We start from the raw sequence: 22,246 nt of genomic DNA on the forward strand, positions 1-22,246 counted from the left end.
CACGGTGATACGATAAGTCATCCATCCAGTTTTTCAAACATTTTTTAAGTATGCGAGTAAACAAATAAAGAACGAAATTTTGCAATTTTTTACTATTTCAGAAATTCGTTTCATTCCTTAGACAACATTCATGAGCTGAAATGAATAGGGATGGTGCTGGAAGCAGTGCCGTCTTAACGCATGGGCTCACCCGGGCACGGCCCGGGGGCCTCAAGAGAAGAGGGGCCTCACAAAAATGGGAACTAATTGGAATTTTCGAGAGTTTTCCAAGTAGGGCCACAGAAAAATTATTGGCCCGGGGGCCCATGACGTTCTTAAGACGGCTCCAGCTGGAAGTTGTCAAAAGTTTAATCAAATTTCATTGTGTGATTTTCAAAAACCTCCATTAATGTTTCCTTTCTAAGCAAAATGGCTGTTTTGAGAAAAAAATGGTTAATCTTATTGCGAGGGAAATTTCAGCTTAACATGCAAATGATCTTATACATCTTACCTATATATATAAAGCAATACAGTATACACGTGTTTCTGGTTAAAAATCTTGAACCTGTGAGATGCCTCCAAAACTGGAGAATTCAACAAAAGAGCGAATAGTGGCATTATAAAACGCTGGATATTCAATGGCTCAGATTTCCAGTATGCTGAATATCAGTAAGTCGACGGTGCATTTATGGATTTGTCGGTAAGCATATATACTTTTTTTAAAAATGATTTAAACTTATTTTAATGCGTGATATGTTGTGGCGAAAATCAAAATTTAAAAGCAGTAATACGTGTGTTTTTTTAATCTTTTAGACATCGAGATACTGGTTCTTTGGGAAGACGGGGTGGTGTCGGCCGATTACATGCATTGAGTCATCAAGAGGCTCAGGCTGTGGTCGCTACAGTTGCTGTTGAGAGCTGAATCTGCCGGTATGATTATTCTAGATTTTCAAAAGAAGAAACTGCTACTTTAATAAAGTATATACAATACAGGAGTAGTATACTTAATGTGTGCGTCATAAATGCTTTCTAATTTTAATATTTTCCATAATCCAGCAGTGGTTAGAAAAATTGATATTGTATAGCCAATCACTAAAATGTTTTAAAAAATGAAAAATAATGCAGATGGAGTGCTTACCGTTTTCATTTAATACGGGAAATTTATTTCTTTTTTTAGATTTAAAAATATAACGCGCTAATTGTAAAATAACAATATGCGTTAAAAAAATATACCGTATTTTTTAAAATAGTAAAATTAAAACTGATTTAAAAGTTAAAAGAAATACGAATTCCAGAAATGGTATTTAAATATTTGAAGAATCATAATCTACAATAAACCCTTGTGACGACAAACATCATTTCAAACAAAGAACATTGGCTACAATAGTCTAGTTTTGCTTTAGAAGTGGTTGTTGATTGAAAAGAATTTCTGAATGAAAATTAAGCGAATAGTCTAGGCTACATTTTACTTTCTCTTACAGGTGTATCCAAACCGTAAGGAATACTTTGAAGGAGGCATCTCTCCATAGTTACGTTTCTGCCTGTACGCCTGCGTTGTCAACTAATCAAATACAGCAAAGGCTTTTGTTTGCCCAAAGTCACATCCAATGGACTGCAGCAGAATGGGAATCAGTTCTTTTTACTGACGAAAGCTGCATCCAGTCTTTCTATAGTAATAAGCAGAGAGTACGTCCAAAGTTTGGGACGTAGTGGCAGAAAATCTTTATCTGTATGGTCTTGTTTTTGTGCCCACAACATCGGCCCTCTGCGTCTTATTTCAGAACGACTGAATGCATATTCATATTGTGACATTCTAGCGCACAGTATGATTCCCGAAGTATTGGATATCGCTGGTGCGACCGAGCCTGGTCATGCTCGGTTCATTTAGTTTAGTCTAGACAGCGTTTTCTATAAAATTTTATTTGCATAGTATTTATTTTGATCAAATTTCTAAAACAAATACCATTTACCGAAAATTTTCTTATTTAGAGAAGAAAAAAAACCTCGAATTTCAGTTTTTGTTACTTCTGAGGTATGGTAAATACGGGGTGATTATAAAAAAACTATCCCGACATATGGGCCCCTAACTATCATACCGTTCACAGAAACTGAATGAAATTTTGGCATAAGGTATTTTGAGGTATGCGCTCAAGGATGATATGGAAAACAACAGTGTGACTCTAACAGTTACGGTTACAGTGAGAAAATTTCGAAAATATCAAATGGCAACACCAAGTTTTTTGTATTGAAATGCGATCTCCATACTGAAAAACACTAAATAGCGTTGGAATGGCAGCTGTAGCACGAAAATCCCCGGAGCTAGGCAAGGAAAAAGTAAAAAGGACTTTGCCGTGCACCAGAGCATTAATGTTCGTTTCATTCGGCTGAGATCCCAGCCTGATTAGTCCTCCACAAGGTCATGTGGAAAATTTGTGAAACACAATAAAATGCTTTATTTTATGCTGCTTCTCTGTCCTTATTGGTTGTCCTCACTTTTAGCCTATCTACCGCCGGTGATTTTCATGCTACAGTTGCCGTTCGAACGCTATTTAGGGTTTTTCACAGTGGAGATCGCATTCCAATACAAAAAACTTGGCGTTGCCATTTGATATTTTCGAAATTTTCTCGCTGTAACCGTAACTGTTAGAGTGACACTGTTGTTTTCCATATCATTCTTGAGCGCATACATCAAAATACCTTATGCCAAAATTTCATTCAGTTTCTGTGAATGGTATGATAGTTAGGGGCCCATATGTCGGGATAGTTTTTTTATAATCACCCTGTATAATAAATGTGCAAAGAATTCATAAATTAATATCATACAATTAGATTGATGTTAATGTTTATGGAGATGATAATCAATAAATAACTGTTCTCCCAATAGCATAGTGAGCGCCAAGTTTAGGGTAGTGGCTATTGGTGGAGTCGTCTCTGCTAAAACCACGGCATTTCGTTTCCTCCGAATTTTTTTTTTTAGTATTATTAAAAATTGGGGAATCGCAAAATAAAACAAAATTATGATATAAAATAGTGCAATGTTCGACGGAAAATTCTTATACATTTTTTCTAAATTGATGAAATTGTCACAAACAATTGCTTTATGACACATCATTTCAAATAATTATGGTAATCGAATATTCGTTCAATCACGGAAGTCACCAAAATGAAGAGTAATAAAAAAGTTTGTTTTTAACCTCCATATAAAATAAAAACGATTTATTTTTAACAGCACTAAATCCAAACATTCGCGTAGCATATGGAGTATTTATCGTTCGAAACTTGTTTAGTGTGTGTTTTTCCCCCTGCAATCAACCTTCAAATTCAGTTTCTCAATGTTTAAAGTGTCCCCAAACACATTTTCAGTCATATCTCTCTCATTTTTATACTTAGAGCGATGAATTTTAGGGTAAATGCAATGCGATAAATCAGATAAGATGGAAAAAAATAAGGGTTTACATTGAAGACTTTGAAGTTTGAACAATACTAAATATGTAGATGACCCTCATCAAGACGAATTGCACATAGTCGGGCAGAAAATCACAAACCATAATTTTTGGTGAAAACCGCTTCATTCTACAACTTTTAGTAGAACCCAAGATATCGCCATCCGTTCGGTTAAAAGTTGCGCGTACTGTACATTTAGTTTTTATAGTTACATTTTTAATTGCGGGTTGCTGTATTTTAGAAATATATGACATCCATATTTGTTATGGGCATCTTTTTCTCAACCACCTCGTTGGGTATTTTGCCTGTTGTGGCCTTGTATTTGTATTTGTTTGTATTTGTTATAACGAGATATATTCACTGTATTTATACTATAATTCCATTTCACTTCGTGGGGTTGGAGATTAATCGGATGGCAATATCTTGATCATTATTAGACTACATGACCTCATAAAGCGTTGCGAAGTTACCAACACGAAAACTTGAAAGCTCTAACAGAGCGTGTCCAGTTGCTGCCGTTCGCGAAAACAGTTATTAGGTTTTTTCTTTTGGAACTTCTTGATTTTGGTTTGTTGTTTCGCAACTATGACAACGATCAGGCGTAAGACTAAACGCTATGTCCCCAGCACAGATGCCGGCTACGACGAAAATTTACCATATGGAGGTAAAGTTGTTTTGGCTAAGCGTAAGAAACCACCATCAGCTTTTATAATCTTTGCAGAGGTAAAATAATTTTCTCTCAATTTTCTTCGGGATGATAACAAATTTCCATTTTTATGCGCAATATTACCTATATACAGTGCCGTCTTAAGACATGGACCCTCCCGGGCACGACCGTGTGGCCTCGAGTGCAGAGGGGCCTCCTGATAATGAGATCTAGTTACAGTTTTCGAGAGTAAGTACGTAAAAAGTTGGCAGTTATTCCTAGCCAGGTTGGGGGGCTTCCAAAAAATCGATTTGCCCGGGACCCTATGATACCCTTAAGACGGCCCTGCCTATATATAAAAGATACTGTGTAACTATTTATGAATTCAATATCATGGTATTACACGACAAGAGTTTGTATTATAAATTCGGGGTATGATTTTTGGTGACTAACGTTAATTGGCAGTTTTGTTGCATTTTATTTACAAACTGAAAAATCATTTCATATTTTGATGTAGCTTTGTTATCAAAATGTTACATGTCACGTGTGTGATTGCAACAGTTACATTTAAATCAATTTTCAAACTAGTTCAAAGTAAATGCGCAGAAACGCCGGTATCATAATTAATAATTATTAGTCACGATATCCGTTATAACGGAGGCTTCGTAGGTTTATATACCAAAAATAGTACTTTTCTACACATTAAAAAAACCAGGTCTTTCAGTCTCAAATGTATGACAGCATTAGAGCAGATGTCTTCAACCCTTTCCAGTCGCGAGCACTGCCTGTACCCATCATAAAAGAAAGATTACCCTTACGGCAAGTTTGACATATGAATGCATGAAATCGGGATAATTTCAATCCTTAAATGCAATGTGTACGAGGTGTTTAATTGGGAAGGCTGATCAAGTGCTCGTGAGCACGAAATAGGACACTCGTATCGAGCACTCTGGGTACTTTAGGGAGCAGCACCGTGGTGCTAGCGAGCAACGGGTTGAAGATGCCTGCCTTAGAGAAACCTGCCATTTGCCCTCCCCCTAATTTTCAACTAGGCTCACACTATGAGTAGAATATCAGGCCATATCCGGGCCCTCACGAAATATTATAAAATGATTGTTTCCTATGGAATCACATGGTTAGTCTATTGTACTTTGAGTCATTTCATCTTGATAAACTTTCGAAGAATGACGGATTTTTTTAGGGATCTTTAAAAATACGTTTTGATTTACGTTAATGTTTATTTTTACGTTACATTTTATTCAATTTTTTTCTTTTAAATCTTGGCACTAGTTATGTTGAGTTGTGTATGATTGCTCCGTAAAATTGCCGCAACTTGGTATGAAAACAGCAGCAACAAAAACCACCAAAATCATTTGATTTCGTGACTAATGTGAAATGGTCGTAAATTGGCCGATTTCCGGGTTAACCGTAAATGAACCAACCGCAACTGATCTATCATTCAATTATTTTTTATCATTTAAATTGTATCAGTTATTTGTTGCTGCAGTTTATAGCTCTGACTGATTCCGAATCTTCTGTGGGGTACTGATTGTAAAAACGGACATTTTTTTAAAATTAATTTTGAAATAAACCTTTTATTTTAATTTCATTGATTTAAGAAAAAAAACAAGAAGTTGATCACTCGATAAATTGACCGTTTTAAAAAAACCGATACTCGTGATGGAAGGTCCTTTTATCCTTTTTTATAACGTTTATTTTTAATTATTTTTGTTAATGCGGAGACAATCAGACTGCTTATTTTATGATTATGAAATTGAAATTTTATCAACACTCATGCAGACGAAAGGAAAAAATAGCACTCACAAAATAAGAAGCAATACAACGAATACGATATTTTAACATCACTACAATCAATATACAGTATTTTTCTAATTGAAACCAAGCCTCCTTGGTCCGAGTTTTTGCAGTTACATTTTGTTGTTCTTTGTGTGATTTTTCATTACGTTCATTATTCGGTTTCGTTTAAACACTTTATATACAGGCTGCCCCAAATTTTTTGAACAGCAGATATCTCTTAACCGTTGACTTAAAAAAAACATACTTTCAATTATAAAAAGTTTTCAAATGACGGGCAGTTATTCAAAATCTGAAAATTTATTTTAGGGGTCGTACACATAAGAAAATGATGGAATTAACTTTTTACACAGTTCCCTCGTGTGCTCAAAAACCCAATGAGAAAGTTGTTGCCCGGTCTCTTCTGATGACAACAAAAAAAAACCGCGTTTCCAAGTGCAATATTCACTGAGATATTCGAATTAAAAAATGGGAAAAACAGCGTTAAATGCGGGTAAAACGATTTTTCCACATTTAAAGCTGTTTTTTTTTTCCAAATTTCCTCCGTTTTTCGAATTCGAATATATCAGTGAATAGTACGCTTAGAAATGGGAAAAATTTTCTGTTGGCATCAGAAGAGACAGGGCAACAATTTTATAATCGGGTTCTTCAGCACACGGGGACGGTATAGAAAGTTAATTCCTTTATTTTCTTATGTGCACGACCCCTAAAATAAATTTTGAGATTATTGAAATTAAATAAATTTGATATTGTGTAACTGCACATCATTTGAAAACTTTTTCTAAAGTTGAAAGTATGTTTGTAAAGTTAACGGTTACAGAGATATCCACTGTGCAAACAATGTGCGACAGCCTGTATAATACAGTCGATATATAACGATACTCTGCGGACGAAGAAAAAATATCGTTGTAGAGGGACTATCGCTGTATCGAGAGGCAAAATTATCATCACGTCATAAAATTTATGCTGTTGCCATCTTTTTGAAATCGGCATTGTTAGTACCACTAGAAAATACGCTTTTATGAATTTATTCGCCTCAAAAAATTGTAATTTATTAGTTGATTAATAAGGGATTCAGTTCGATGTACAGCAATTTCGTGTCATACACAGAAAGTTGCAATACCTATAACTTCCTTCAACTTTCGGTGATCCTGTGGCGCAAAATATCGTAATAAGACGTATTCAGAAGAACGAAAACAAATGACGAAGTTAAAATAAAATTCAAAACGATTTCGTGCAAATTATTAAAAAATATCGTGGTAGCGATTTTCAAAAAAATCTCAAAAAATATCGTTACAGAGGGATTTATCGTTGTAAAGTATATCGTTGTATCGAGAGGAGTTTAACATTAGACTAAAGGCAATTCCAAACAAGATTTGAAAAAACATCGTTGTAGAGGGGATTTATCGTTATATCGATAATCGTTGTAGCGAGGTTTCACAGTATATGCAGTCAACGTTCGTTGGGGCCATTCGAGTATTACGTCAGCATCGATACGGGGGGGTTTCCGATTTGCTGACTTTTGATGACAAGGGGGATGGGGGTTTGGGTAATGCTTACGTCATTAACCACCCTTTACAAAAATATGAAATATTCTGAATTGCATCTTATACTCGTTGCACCAAAAACGAGAAAAACCTCTCGCTAGTTTGTGGGCACCTGAACTAACATTCTCCCTATTGATAAGTCCTCTACAGAGCCACTTAAGTGATCTCTGAATGTTTCGTGGATCCTAATGATCTGGAAATGTGTCCGGGCCGCTTAAGTGCTCTGGAACTGTGCCACGCATCACTCAAGTGACCCATAATTATGCCATTTAAGTAATCTAGGAGGGCATCACTGTCCCCACGGGGACTCGAACCCCGTGGGGACAGAGATGAATTTTCTTCGTTGTACCACAAATAACCAGTCTTTCACAATGAATCTTGTATTAACAAGTGCGGAGGACATTTCTATATGCAAAGGTTATATTGCACAAATTTAACTGATGAACCTTGTCAGTTTTGCAACCAACTAAATAGCCACAATGATCTTTATCACCTGCTTAAGGAATGCACATTTTTTGCCCTTCAAAGACATACATTTCTAAATACCTCCGCCGTACCCATTCCCGATCAAACTTTTATTTCAGTTTTAACAACCCCTCTTATCCTCTGTGTGAATTTTTTCCGATTTATCGAGGACATATCGAAAATTATATTTTTCTTGCAACCGCGGTTTTGTGACCCCCCCCCCCCCTCCTCCTTCCCGTCTGTTTTCATTTGCTCTTCATTTCTGCCCGTGCGCCCAGGCAATATTCTTTTTTATGTAGCATTATATTTATTTAGGTAACATTTTATTTATTCATCAATTGTTGTGAAAGGCCTTGCAAGGCTCTAATATAATCTGGAACATGCATGGGAAGAAATTTATTTGGGTGTGTGTGCGAGAGTGTGTATATTATATATGTATATCCTCTGTGTTTAAACTTCATTGTATTTATATCTGTTTTGTGTGTGTGTATATCTCCAAAAATTCAATTACTAAAAAATATTTGTACTTGCCATCCACTTGATGTATTGATAGGCATGATTGTTCAGTTTTAGTTTCAGTTTCCATGCCCCCCCCCCCCGAGCGTACGTCTCTGCTGATCCTATCAATATGCGTTAAGAGGTAGGGGACAGAGCTGACGAAATTTTTCTGACGGGGGGGGGGGGGGAGGGGGGTCAGAGTTTTGCTGACTTTTACTGACAAGGGGGTCAAAAATGTCTAAAATTTGCTGACGTTATACTTGAACGCCCCTTAATATCGACCCCGAGTTATAACGACCATTCCATTATAACGACTGGTAAGCTAAGTCCCAAATGTTTTGATAGAACGACAATCATTTATGTTTTACTTTCGATATAACGGCCCTCCCAATATAACGTCCGTTTTCGACGGAACGAAGAGGGTCGTTATATCTAGCGTCAACTGTACATATAAAATAACATAACATGTCCTGACTGACTGATTCATCATCGCCGAGCCGATACCGCTGAAACTATAAATATGAAATTTGGTCAATAGTTCCATTTTATGTTGTAAGTACTCACTAGGAAGGAGTTTTTCTAAATTCGACCCCTTAAGTGGTCATGGGGGGGGGGGGGGTTCAAAGGTTATACGGAGCAATCATCGCTGAGCCGAAATCGCTGGAGCTATAAATATGAAATTTGGTCAGTAGTTTTATCTTTTAATACAGAAACTCGCACTATAAGGAGGGATATTTAAAAATTCAGCCTTTAAGGGGGCTCATGGGGGGGGGGGGTTTCAAAGGTTACATGGAAAAATCATCGCTGAGATCACACTGCTGAAGCTATAAATATGAAATTTTAGCAGTAGTTTGTTTTATTTTATAATACGTATATAGACTCCCACTCTAAAATGGGATTTCTGGCAATTCAACCTCCAAGAGCGATGTTATGAGGGGTTTAAATGTTATACTGGGGAAAATCAACGCCGAGCGATTTTCAGATTACCAAATCCCCGCTAGCGAAGCCGCGGGTGAATGCTAGTATATATGTACATAATTTTCCATTATATTTATTCAACTTTTTTTTTTAATCTTTCCCATAATTTTTGCTCATACTCAATTATGATTCATACTCAGTTAATAGGTTTCGCTGTGACGATCATCATTCTATACTGGGCTTATTTTCATTTCGACCATTTCCATTTCCACGTTACTAGTATCTATGCTCATCTTGGACATCCTCATGCACAGCACGCAATCGGAAATCGGTACTTGAAAGGTGAGACACAGTTATCATATTGAATTCATGAGACATGAGAGACAGGTTTAGGGTAATTAGACGTCCAGTCAATACCTTCTAGAGCAGCTCTACTCTAGAAGGTATTGGTCCAGTGCACATATGTTGCGCTTGAATGGCGTGGTGGTAAGATGCTCGTCTACCACCGTGAAGGTTGCTGTCACGATCCCAGGTTCAAGCGCGAGGAAGGATATATAGATCGAAATTTCTCGGAAACGAAGTTTCCCCCCCCCCCAACCTCTGGTGCCCCCTCCAAAGGTCAATCCTGCGTATACCCCTGATGGTCCCGTATTTTAATATTTGTGAGAAGGAATCAACGAAATAAAATTTTTAATTCGTTAACCGTTTAGAAGATCTAAGCATTTTTAATGCTAGAATTGGTCACACTGTTATACAGGGTGATCAGCGAATAAGCCCTTATTTCAAAATTAAATATATCTACAACAAAGATCAATAGAATTATGGGGTAAACGGTACGTTTATTAGCAAAAATGTAAGAATGTTGTACAGAAATTTCGAAAATTTAGATATTGGGGCTCCGAAAATCCTCATTTGTGTGAAGAGAAACCACTGCATTCGCCTAAAGTTACTGCATGGGCTGCGGTATGTGCCAGAGGCATTATCGGCCCCTTCTTCGTGCGAGAAACGATTACTACTGAACGTTACGTTACAATTTTGGAACAATTTGTCAGCACACATGGCGCATACCGCAGCCCATGCCCCAGTAACTTTAGGCGAATGCAGTGGTTTCTCTTCACACAAATGAGGATTTTCGGAAAACCAAAATCTCCAGTTTTGTTTGTTTTTTTTAAATTTTAAAAAATTAAAAAAAAAACTAAATTTTCGAAATTTCTGTACAACATTTTTACAGTTTTGCTAATAAACGTACCGTTTACCGCATAATTCTATTGATCTTTGTTGTAGAGATATTTAATTTTGAAATAAAGGCTTATTCGCTGATCACCCTGTATATGTCAAGTGTTATATACGTTACTCGTGCTTCGTTTTCAAATGAAAAACTCATTTTTAATTTATGAATAGCTTAGAATAGCTTACCCCCGGAGGTAGTGAATTGTAACACAATTGACACGTTTAAAAAGAAATACGATAAACATGTTGGGGTAAATCGAGAAGCTATCCATTCTTAGAATAAGACAACCATAAGTATTCTTTATGGGCATTGTATAATATTTTATCATGTGTATATATTGTTTATAATTTGTGTTAATTGCATTTTTAATTGGGTTGCTGTATTTTTGAAATATATGACATCCATATTTTTATGGGCATCTTTTTATCAGCCACCTCGTTGGGCATTTTGCCTGTTGTGGCGTTGTATTTGTATTTGTATTTGTATTTATCCAAATTCAAATTTTTTGCAAAATTTCTTTTTGCTCATAATAAAATTTATTTCTTGTAGGAGTTGGAGTAAAACGGAATGACACGGCAGCCTTCATTTGGTTCAGGTCTGTGCGCTTTTTTTTTACGGTGGTATTTACTTAACTTTTGATGAGTATCCATGTGTATATTGTATCTATGCTAAATTTCAAGATTTACGAATTTATCACGAAAACTTGAAACGTCTTTGTACATTGTGATGCTTTATAGAGAGGCCTTCTCGTGTTCGACTGATAGTAGGTAAAAATGAGGGCGTATCCTCTTTTCAGATGCAACTTGAAGTAGAATTTCAGTAGTTTTTAACATTGTTCTATTTTTGTAGTTTAAACAATGTTTAAACTACAAGAGTATATAACTATAACTGTACAAACTATATTCTTGTAGTTTAAATATATATATATATTGATGAAACTGAATATATACAGATGTTTATAAATAAACTGACACTACTCACACTACTGACACTACGAAGTGTTACGATAAATCATTCAATCATAACACTTCACTCATAGTTAGAAAAACTGGTGGCAGATGGCAGCACTACACATAACGGGCATTACAGAGAAACAAAAAAACTTCACGTCAGGTTTCACTACACGTACACGCACATTCCCGCATGTACCGATTCGTTGGGGGTTCCGCGGGGAGGGGTGTGTGGGCGGGGTGCATGTGTGGTGTAGCAGTAGTAGGTAGGGCTCGGGGATCCATGATGTTCTTAAGTCAGCCACCTCGTTGGGCAATTTGCCTGTTGTGGCGTTGTATTTGTATTTGTATTTGTACTTAGACGTATGTAGCACCATATATAGACCATGGGGGAACAAAAAGATAGGAAGATTCAATAAAAAAAATAGTTCAATTTTTGACCATCAGATGAAAAAGTGGCGCTTTTTATCGCAGTTATCTTTTTCTCATGGTCGAAATACCGTATATACATACCAAGTTTCAATGAGATACTTCCACCACAACGGGCACTACATAGGTCGGAGTTGTATCAGTTTAAATATACTGAGTTTTAGCTATATATATACAAAGTGGTGCAAAATGAACGTTATGGTTTATATGCTTTATAATTTTTCATTCAATATTGAATTTTTTCTTTTGCTTCAGAATTTTGTAAAGAAGGCTTGGGGAATTTGAAATGGAACAGTACACAATAGAACAACGAACAAAAATCATTGGATTTTATTTTTCAAACGGAAACTCAGTTATTCTGACGCAGCGTGCATATATATATCGTCGATATTTTAAATCAATAACTGCAAGGAACACAATGGTTCTGTTACGGGAGATCTTCGGCGAACACATTACTTCGCGTAGGAGCGATTTCAATTCGCCGTCGCGTTCGCCAGATTTGACCGCTCCAGACTTTTCTTTGGGGCTATTTGAAAGAGAGAGTATACGTCAATAAACCACAGACCATACCTGAACTGAAAAACTATATTCGCAATGAAATCCGTGCCATAACCCCTGAAATTTTGCAAAAAGTCATGCAACATGTGTTGGAAAGAGCACGACTTTGTGAAGCGGAAAATGGGCGACACGTGCGAGACGTACTTTTTCACGTTTAAGTTAACAATATTCTCCATTCATATTCTCCATTTTTGACAAAATAATGTTAAAAATTTATTCAAAATAAAAAAGTTATAAAGCATTTAAACCATTCATTTTGCACCACCCTGTATATACTGAACTTAGTTTAGTTATACTGACACTACTCCGACCTATGTAGCTCCCGTTGTGATGGACGTATTTTATCGAAACTTGAATAAGTTATTTGGACCATTTGAAAAAGATAAATGCAATAAAAAGCGCCACTTTTTCACCTAGTGATCAAAAATTTAACTATTTTTTTTATTGAATCATTCCTTTCCCCCATATGGTCCATACATCCTATATACCAAGTTTCATCAAAATACCTCCATCAGAATGAGAGCTACATGCGCTTGAGTAGTGTCAGTTTAATTATAACAACCCCCTGTTTATATTCATTTTGTTTTCAACAGGAAAGCTGCTGATCAAGGACATCCACATTCAGCGTACAACCTAGCTGTCGGCCATATGCAAGGGTACAAGACAGATGTGAAACACGGGTACGTTCATCGTCGTGTCGTGATTAAGAAATTCGATAAATAAACGAGAAAGTTCGAATCAAGTTTTATTAGATTATGAAAAATTTTAACGTAACTAATTATTTCAGGTATCAAACTTTTGATAAATTACGGATGAAGTTCATTTTATTTATGAAAGTTTTTTTACATGATAATATTGATTCTTAATCTCATTCATCATTAATCTCAGTTCCATCTCATTAACTGATAAATTAATTTTAGGCTAAAATACTGTTTTGAATGGATAACATTTTTGGTTTTAAGGATTTCCGACATGAAACTGTAATTTTATCATAACAATGTGTGTCCTCCAATTGCTGGGAAGCTTTATATACCTCATCTTAGACGCTGGACGTATAGGAATCTGGCAATTAATGGCGTCGACATGAAGAAAACATTGGGGAGGGGGTGAAAGTTGCTGGTCGTCCCGTATATGGGACTCAAGCGCGTACGCAGGAGAGAGAGGGTGCATTGCATTGCTTTTTCAGAAATTATGAGGCATTTTGGATAGCGTGATATTTTCCTCTTTCTTTGAGGGACATACAAACCATATCCAAGGCAACCAACATGGCGACTTCCTCGGCATCTCATGAAAGATTGAAAGAACAAATAAACGAGAAATGTAAAAAATTAAAGAAAATTACGAGAAATTAAAGAAATGTAGAAATGAAATAGATTTTTTTTCATTAATGGGTGCTAAATATTCCGAATTTTTTTTTTTTTGAGATTCAAGTTATCTATCTGCCTGCCCAATTATCTCAATTGCTGCGGAATTATTTCAATGTAATTTATGAGCCATTATTAACTTCCATAAAAAACTTGAATTGATGCAGTTGAATATTAAAAGGCAATAAGAGGACATAAACTTCAATTTTCCCACTCAAGAAGATATAAATAAAAAGTGAAATCAATGTTATTTCACGGATATCCAACTCAAAAGTAGGTCCGGCCAATTACTTTATATTTAATTTTCTGGGATTCGTATCTCTAAGAGAACTCAATGTTGCGAAAATAAAAAAATTCAATTCAATTTTTAAACTTATTGACGTGGCGGAAATCCCCACTAAATTTCCGCATTTCTACAGTAAAATCGACAGTTTTAACATTGATTTCTTTGGGGATCATCCTATGGAGGAAAGATAATATTCTTTCCTCCATGGGATCATCCAGTGCCTTTCCCTCAAAGTGATGCTGATGATGATTATGACCAGGGGCGGCTCAAGCTTACCTGCCGCCCAGGTACCATACGTCCTGCTTTTGAAGTAGACTTTTCTGGGTTTTTTTTTTTTGTTCCAGAACTATTTTACTATTCTTAATAATTCCAGATAACTTAATCCTTGAAACAGCACTTATTTTTGTGAGCCATCCTCACTTATCCTGTATAGATGATACATATAACGAGGTTATTTTTATTAAGAAATTTTTTCAAATTTGTTTTCCGGTACGCCAGGGACCGGAAAAGTGGAGAAGCCGAATTTTTCCTTTGCTTTTATTTGACTATTCCGGGTGAGGGAACCAAAATGCATACTTGCCCCTTGTAATAGAGTACAGGGGCAGCTCTTGGGCATGCGACCCATTGCGGCCGCACAAGAGGGGTGCTAAATCTGAGTCGAATAGGTAAAAAAAGTTCCATTGGCGAAAAAAAACAAAGAAAATGTTTTCTCTCTGCTCTGGAGGCGCAAAATCCGAGATTGAAATGGCGAATTTTTTTTAATAGTTTTTTGTTAGGAATTGTTTGGATAAGTTGAGAGGGAGGGGCATGACCCCCAAGAGTAGGGCTGAGAGGGATCCAGCTGGGGGGCTCAGGACTAAATCATTATCATTTTTCTTTTTTTCGCACTATAAATTAACTGTAGAAGATGCCCCCATGAAAAATCTGGCTTGGGTCCCGCGAAAGATTCCAACCTAGGGGGCAGACAGGATGTAGGGCTATGGGAGAGGGAAATAGGTAGGAAGTGCAAAAAATAAGTCCCACGAGGGTACAGATTTTGCCTCGAGCCGTCCCGATATCTCACCCTCAAGTTTCCTCAACGTTTCTGTTGTCGAGGTATGACTCAAAAACATGATGTGTGTCATGTGAATTTTTACCGTGTTAAATTTTGGGGTCTTTACTAAAGTCTACGCTGCCACCCCTTACAACTTGCCGCCTGGATGCGCCGCACCCCTTGCATCGTCGCTTAAGCCGCCCCTGATTATAACGTCTATTCAAAAAGCCTCATGGGGGGGAAGGAGGCTCAGCCCCCTTACAAAATTTATTAGGGGGGGGCACAATGGCCTCAGCCTCTAGGTTCCAGCATCGATGCTATCAATATTTAAAAACATCCAGTGTTTGGACTATTCATAACAAACAATGGCAAAACAATTAATGGTAATGCATTTTAATTATTCAACTCTATAATAAATTCTCTCAAGATATTGCCCGTGACGTTCAAAACGAGACATACTTTCGAGCATAAAATGGATTCAGGTTCTTAGTAATATTTTGACTATTTTCTAATGCTATTTATTTTTTTAATAATTTACTCGCATTGATTGAAAATTTTTCTGATTTTTTAAATACTTGGCATGTAATGATCTATTTCACAGAGAAGCTCAAGAACTGATCCAATTTGCAGTGGATAATGGGGTAGAAGAAGCACATCATATTCTACACAGTGTCTGCTCTAAAGGACACTGTCATCATTAGAAGAAAATCAAAAACAACCTTTAATTTATGAATACATTCGGTATGTGTAAGCCTCCTAGGGAATGTGTGTATCGTAATGTAGATGAATAAAATTAGATATAATGCGATGTATAGTGAGTGTTTCTTTGTGCAGAAAACATTTCATTTATAAACAAAATACCGAACAAGTGCCGGGTGTAACGTAATTTTTGCTCAATTCCTTCGTTGAATTAAGATTTCTTCGTAATAATTTTCATACTACATAGAATCTAATTTTCTTTCAAATAATTGAGTTGTAGCCAACTACTGATTGTACAAGGCACAAGGTCGAACTCTGTCTTCCGGAATCGGCAATAAATTATAGGTCCTGATCTAATAAGCCCTCGGATGCAGAAAATGACCGTGATGCGACAAAAATTATTAACAAGTTAAGGGATGTACGCTTTTGATAAAATTGGGATTAAGAGAACTTTCTACAATAGTCTAAAAGCGTACGCGCGCCTACTGCAGAAAGTTCCAGCAGACAGCGTTTATGACGCAAATGGGAAATAGAGAACCTTCTGGAACAGCCGAGGAGTCTACCTCGAATAAAAGGGAACCGTATGTGCATCCGCGTAGTTAGTCTAGTATAGGTGTTCAGTCTGCACGGTACTGTGGTATATCGAAGACGTTTCTATTGCAGTAGAAACTCAGATGAAAAACATGAAAACGGTTTTAGGTTTGGCCATTTTCTTCGTTAGCGTTTTAGCCATTGTTGGTTGCGAAAACTGTAAGTACTAGGCCTAATTTTGTTTTCAAATTACGTTCATGATTCATTATTAGCATCTTGTCCCTTGTCGGCCTTCGTCATGTGAACGTTGAATTTCCCGATATATATGGCAGGTGTTCACGTTAAAGTCTGGCGAATATTTTTTATTATCAATTCAGTGATTGAGTATTATGTTTATATGAAGACTCAGCAATGTGCACACGTCATACATAGGTTGTAATGGAACTCACAGAACTCAAACGAGTTACTTTTCTAGAAGAATAGAAGTTTTCTTATTGATTGCAATTATTAAATTTTGTGTTCTAAATGGCGGACATTTAAAAATTACTTTCGCGTTAGTAATGCAAGATGATATTGAATTAGTAAGTTACCATATCTAAAAACGGTGATTTTTTTAAGGTGAGTTACTATTGCTGACCATGAGCGATGTGTTGTAATTGGTATACCTATTTAATTCAAGTTTCATCTAAAATCACGGTCATTTAAAATTAGGAGATTTCTTAATTAATTTGATTTGTTCAGTCACTAAATATTCCAATTTCATTATATTACATAAATTATATAAATCATATTGATTTTTTTTATTTAATTATGCCAAAATAATAGTAATAAAGTATGGCACAAAAAATGAAAAATGTACGCAAAATGAAAAAAAAAATTCATTTGAAACCTGACCTGTGCCTATTTCGGCGGTGCCGTTGCATCTAGGCAACTCTGCCTCACTTAACTAGTGGGCCAATGTGGTGGTCATTTAAAAGTGCCGAAAAAATAACAAATATTGTAAAAATATGCATTTAAAAATGCCGAAATATGCATGAAGTAAAGAATAGGCCTTGAAAACTCTTCAATATATATGCCTTACATTATATATATAATGTGTATGTATATATATATACACACACATATATATATACAAAGTGGGTAAAAAGTCCGTAGAAACTTTAAAGATGAATAAAAACCGGAAAAATAACCGAAATAAAAAACGGTTTGCGGGGTTAGCATTGCTAGGTCACAAGAATTTTTTTGACAGGGGAAAAATAACTTAAAAAAAGCCGATAGGTGGCGCTGGTACGAACGACCTCGGTGGAAATATGCAAATGAGACAGTTATGAGAACTTAACACACATACACACACACTCCTAATCCACAATCAGTTCACCGTTGTAAACCGTGTATGTGGACCTGCTGCACTCTGCCGTTGTTGGATTTGTGACTCGCCTGCAATGTGCTATCCCCTGTGGTGGTGGTCATGTGGAACAAATACTGCTGTAATAAACGATTTGGAGGCATTCTGTTCGTTATTTGCGTATCTTTTCTTTGACTTGTGTACGTCAGCGCCACCTATCGGCTGTTTTTTGAGTTTTTTTTCCTGTCTTAAAAAATTCTAGTGACCTAGCGATGCTAACCCTGCAAAGTTTTTGTTTCGGTTATTTTTCCCGTTTTTATGAATTTTTAAAGTTCCTACAAACTTTTTACCCACCCTGTATTTTGATAGTACACATGTTAAAAAAACAACCCAAAAGAATATATCTTAAAATGTGATATATAATATATCATAAATTAATTATTAATTATTTTAAGAATTTTAAGTTTCTACGGACGTTTTGGCCACCATATATATATAATATACATATGTGCATACGTCCCATACAACATACATATATTGAAAACTATACGTGAAAAAAAGTTAGAAAAATTTACATTTAAAAATTCCCAAAAATATGCCCTAAAATGAATACTACTCAATGGCAAAATATTTTCTTGAAAAAATTAAAGAAATTTGATTAAATTTGAAGAATGGGAAGATAAAAATAATTTTGCAAACATTATAAGTGCAATGCCATCAATAGAAAAAGTGATAAAAATATGCACTTATTCTAAAATGTCGATTATTTTATGCACTACTATAAAAATTGCTAAAATATGCTTTTACATATACGCCTATTGCGTATAATCATACGCATATAATAATCCAGGCTATACTAATTACTTTATTTTCGTGGAATCCCTCATCCCACGTGTCTTCGGTAGTCCCCTAACCAAATTTCGTGTCTTCCCGCATTTTAGATCGAGCTATATAGGACTTGAAAGTGCTAGTGTCAATATAAATTATGAAAATTGTGAATTACGGAAGTACACATTGGAATTTGAATCTTTCACATCATGATTGGCATCGTTGGCCGTCCTCCAATTTAAAAAAAAAATTTCTATTATCTATTACTAGTCTTACGTATACAGGGTCCTGCAAGTCCTAATGCGCCCTTTATCTCATCCACCGTTAGTCGTAGAGATATGGTTCTAATTTGAAAAATGCTCAAATTGCACTCAAAATCACCCTGTAAGAGTTTTGAGTGAAAATACAGTGTGTCACAAAATAAGAAATTTAAATTTTTATATGGACATTCTGTCCTAAAAGACCCAATTATATAGAAAGTGGTTGCCCTGCCTCTTCTGAAGCTATAAAAAAAAATTCAGTCACTGAGTGTAATATTCACTGCGATATTTGAATTCAAAAATCTGAGAAAAGTTGGGAAAGAACAGCATAAATGAGAAAATAAACGTTGCGACCGATATTTTTTATGCTGTTCTTTCCCAACTTTTCTCCCATTTTTGAATTCAAAAATAACCCAGCGAATATTACACTTTGAAGCATGGGATTTTTCTTGGCCTCTGAAGAGATAGGAAAACAACTTTCTAATAGGGATTTTGAGGACAGGAGTGTCCCTACAAAAATTTAGATTTTTTTATTTTGTGATGCACTGTATTTTCACTCTCAAACTGGTACAGGGTGATTTTTTCAACGCATTTATAGCATTTTGTTTAAATTCGAACCATTCCTCTACGACGAACGGTTGATGAGATAACGGCCGCATTAGGACTTACATGACATCCTAGCTAACAGCACGCACAGCAAATTACTGGTGAACGGTTGATCTTATAGGCATACTTCCAATTAGAATATTGCAAGGGGTTTAGAGTTCCAATAACAATGCTGCAAGGGTTTTTTTTATAGTTATTAAAATAAAAAAAAATTAGCTTCTTATACTGACACACTGTGCTCAAAATCGCGATTATAGAAAGTTTTTACCCTGTCTCTCCTGAGGCCAACAAAAAACATTCCACGTTTGTAAGTGATATTTCGCTGAGATATTTGAATTCAAAAAACGGAGAAAAATTCAGGGAGAACAGCATAAATGCGGATAAAACGCGTAAAACCCCAATTTATTTTGTTTTTATCATAACTTTTTCGCCGTCTTTTGAATTCAAATATCTCAGTGAATATTGTACTTAGAAACGTGGAATTTTTTTTTTCGTCCTCAAGAGAGACAGCGCAACAACTTTCTTATCGGGTTTTTGATCACAGGGTGTCCGTATAAACAGTTATTTTTTTTTAGTTTAATAACTATAGAACCCCTTGCAATATGAATGACTTATCTGAGCCCTACACGTTATTTGGATTCTTTTTCTAATTGTATTTGCCTGTCATACAGTTCGTCGGTAATTAACGGTGAGTGCTGTTAGCACATGCATCCTATATAATATGTAATGGAGCTCTGTAATTGATTTTTCAATGAAGTTGAGGACATTGTGTAAACCAGATGTTTTCTTTTAAAAATTCCACGAAAATATCTTGTTAATGTATCGGAAAAAGCCTTTGCAACATCTCTCTATTCGCTTTCTGATTTCTTTTATACCTTACTTGCATGCAGGGCCGCAACTGGGGAGGGGGAGCAGGTGGATCTGGTGCCCCGGGCACTGCACAGGGGAGCAAATTTCACCCTTTAACCTTTTCTTAAATATTACAAGGGGGGCGAGGCGCCAAAATACGTGCTTACCCCGGCCGACCAAGCATCTAGTTGCGGCCCTGCTTGTGTACATTTGATGAAAAAAAATGAACTCCTGTAAGTGATGATATCGCATACTAATTATCATCATTTATATAAACGTAGCGAAGGAACTGCCTGAAAGAAAACCTGACCGTAACGAACCTGGTGCTGACTTGCATATAATTGATAACGAGCAGAATTTCAAAGCATGGCTCTTCAACAGATTTCGCGTCAAGGACGTGGATTTGGGTAATTATTTTGTATTGTTACAGTTATTTATGCTGACTAAGTTTTTTGAAGTGAAACTTCTTTAGCCAGGGAGTAAGTTTTTGTGAATTAAAGGAAATTGATTACAGAAAGTGAAGCCTTTCTTTTTCCGCAAAATCCGTTCCGCAGAATAACTGATTGTGTCATGAAGTTCCAAGAAGCAGATGGGTGTGATGATGAGGGGGGATGTCAATAGAGATTCGGTATTGTAAGAAAATAAAGCTGCCGGGGTGGTTGGTTTGGACGGTTTTGGTCGGACAAAGACAGTTTACCTTTCCCTACCTCCCGTGACGCCACACCTTCTGGCCATACGAGAGTATATTTCGCATACGAAAGCAAGTTTTGTGGTGTCACAGCGCCAGCTCCTAATTGTCTGTGTTGTCATAACGCATAGCCATCTGGGTACATGTCCTTATTCCAGTTGCCTAGCACAGACTACTACTAAACCAGACATGCATCTCGGCCATATTTCTTACGAATTGATACATATTGGAACGTGTGTGTATGTATAGTGAACCTTCCGTGAAGTTTGTTTCTGTGTAATGCTTGTTATGTGTAGTGCTGCCATCTGCAATCAATTTTTTAAACTCTCTTCACTTTTTTTCTTTTTCTTACTCTTCACCGATGTTGCCGACTTGGTTATTTTCCAACTAGGTCTGGTCTTTTTCTCGGCCATTTAGTTGGAAAAAAATCCATCTAGTTGTTGTTTTTTTTTTTGTTGTACTAGTTGCTTTTCTAATCTTCAAAAAAAATTTCCTGTATACTAGTAGTCTATTATTAAATTACGTGAAAATACGGGACGTATGATCACTCCTGTACTAGACTTGCACCACTGTGTAATTGACTGTTTTTAGGAAATATTTACAATAATAAATACCATCTCAATTTATAAAAGCAGATGGGCCATGTGTTGTGTGTGTGTAGACTTTTCTTTCTTTCTTTAAAACCTAGCACAACTCTGGTCTATCGCCACGGGCAATTTACTACCGACTGAGTTGTGCCGGAAGTGTAAGTGTCTGTATACCTAACAGTCTCAGTGCGTATCTAGTGTTGTGTCTCATTTTTCAGTGCTGCCATCTATATTTCAGAGAAGTGAAGTGAGTGAATTGTAATGATTGAATCGAGTGTAATGATTGTATCATTGTAGGCCTGTTGCTCTCTGTGGCAAGATTATTACTTTTGCTCTCCTCACGGACCTGTGCCTCCGCAAAACCATTCTATCAACAATGACAACTTAACCAAATAATACAATGTCATTTGATATTTGTTTATTAAACTATTATTTTGGTGCTTGTATAATCGAAAATTTCACTTTCCTTTGTGCGTAACATTCTTTTGTAGACGTTTATTATGACATAAAAATTACAGTCCCAATAAAAAGCCCCGATCGATTTAGAGCCAACCCCAATTATCTCCAGAAATTTTTGGTGCACAAATTTGCCACAGATGGGATTTATAGCGGGTTCAATTTTGATTCCATATGACGCCAAACCAGTGCCATCTTAACGCATGGGCCTCAAGAGAAGCGGGGCCCGACAAA

The 22,246-nt window shown here is 36.3% G+C and overlaps 1 protein-coding gene across 1 annotated transcript; it reads left to right on the forward strand.

Annotated features, from left to right (window-relative positions):
- The first annotated feature begins 3,942 nt into the window (after nucleotides 1-3,942).
- Nucleotides 3,943-15,964, forward strand: LOC149072146 (uncharacterized). The gene is made up of 5 exons (XM_089246726.1): nucleotides 3,943-4,146; nucleotides 9,513-9,654; nucleotides 11,093-11,138; nucleotides 13,074-13,160; nucleotides 15,765-15,964. Exons 1-5 carry the CDS (start codon nucleotides 4,009-4,011, stop codon nucleotides 15,862-15,864), a joined length of 513 nt encoding a protein of 170 aa, XP_089102852.1. The 5' UTR covers nucleotides 3,943-4,008; the 3' UTR covers nucleotides 15,865-15,964.
- Nucleotides 15,965-22,246: the final 6,282 nt, after the last annotated feature.

The sequence above is a fragment of the Pholcus phalangioides genome, unplaced genomic scaffold, assembly GCF_987345545.1.
Source record: "Pholcus phalangioides strain wild (caught in Gottingen) unplaced genomic scaffold, Ppha-v1.0 ptg000017l_1, whole genome shotgun sequence".
Lineage (NCBI taxonomy): Eukaryota > Metazoa > Arthropoda > Arachnida > Araneae > Pholcidae > Pholcus > Pholcus phalangioides.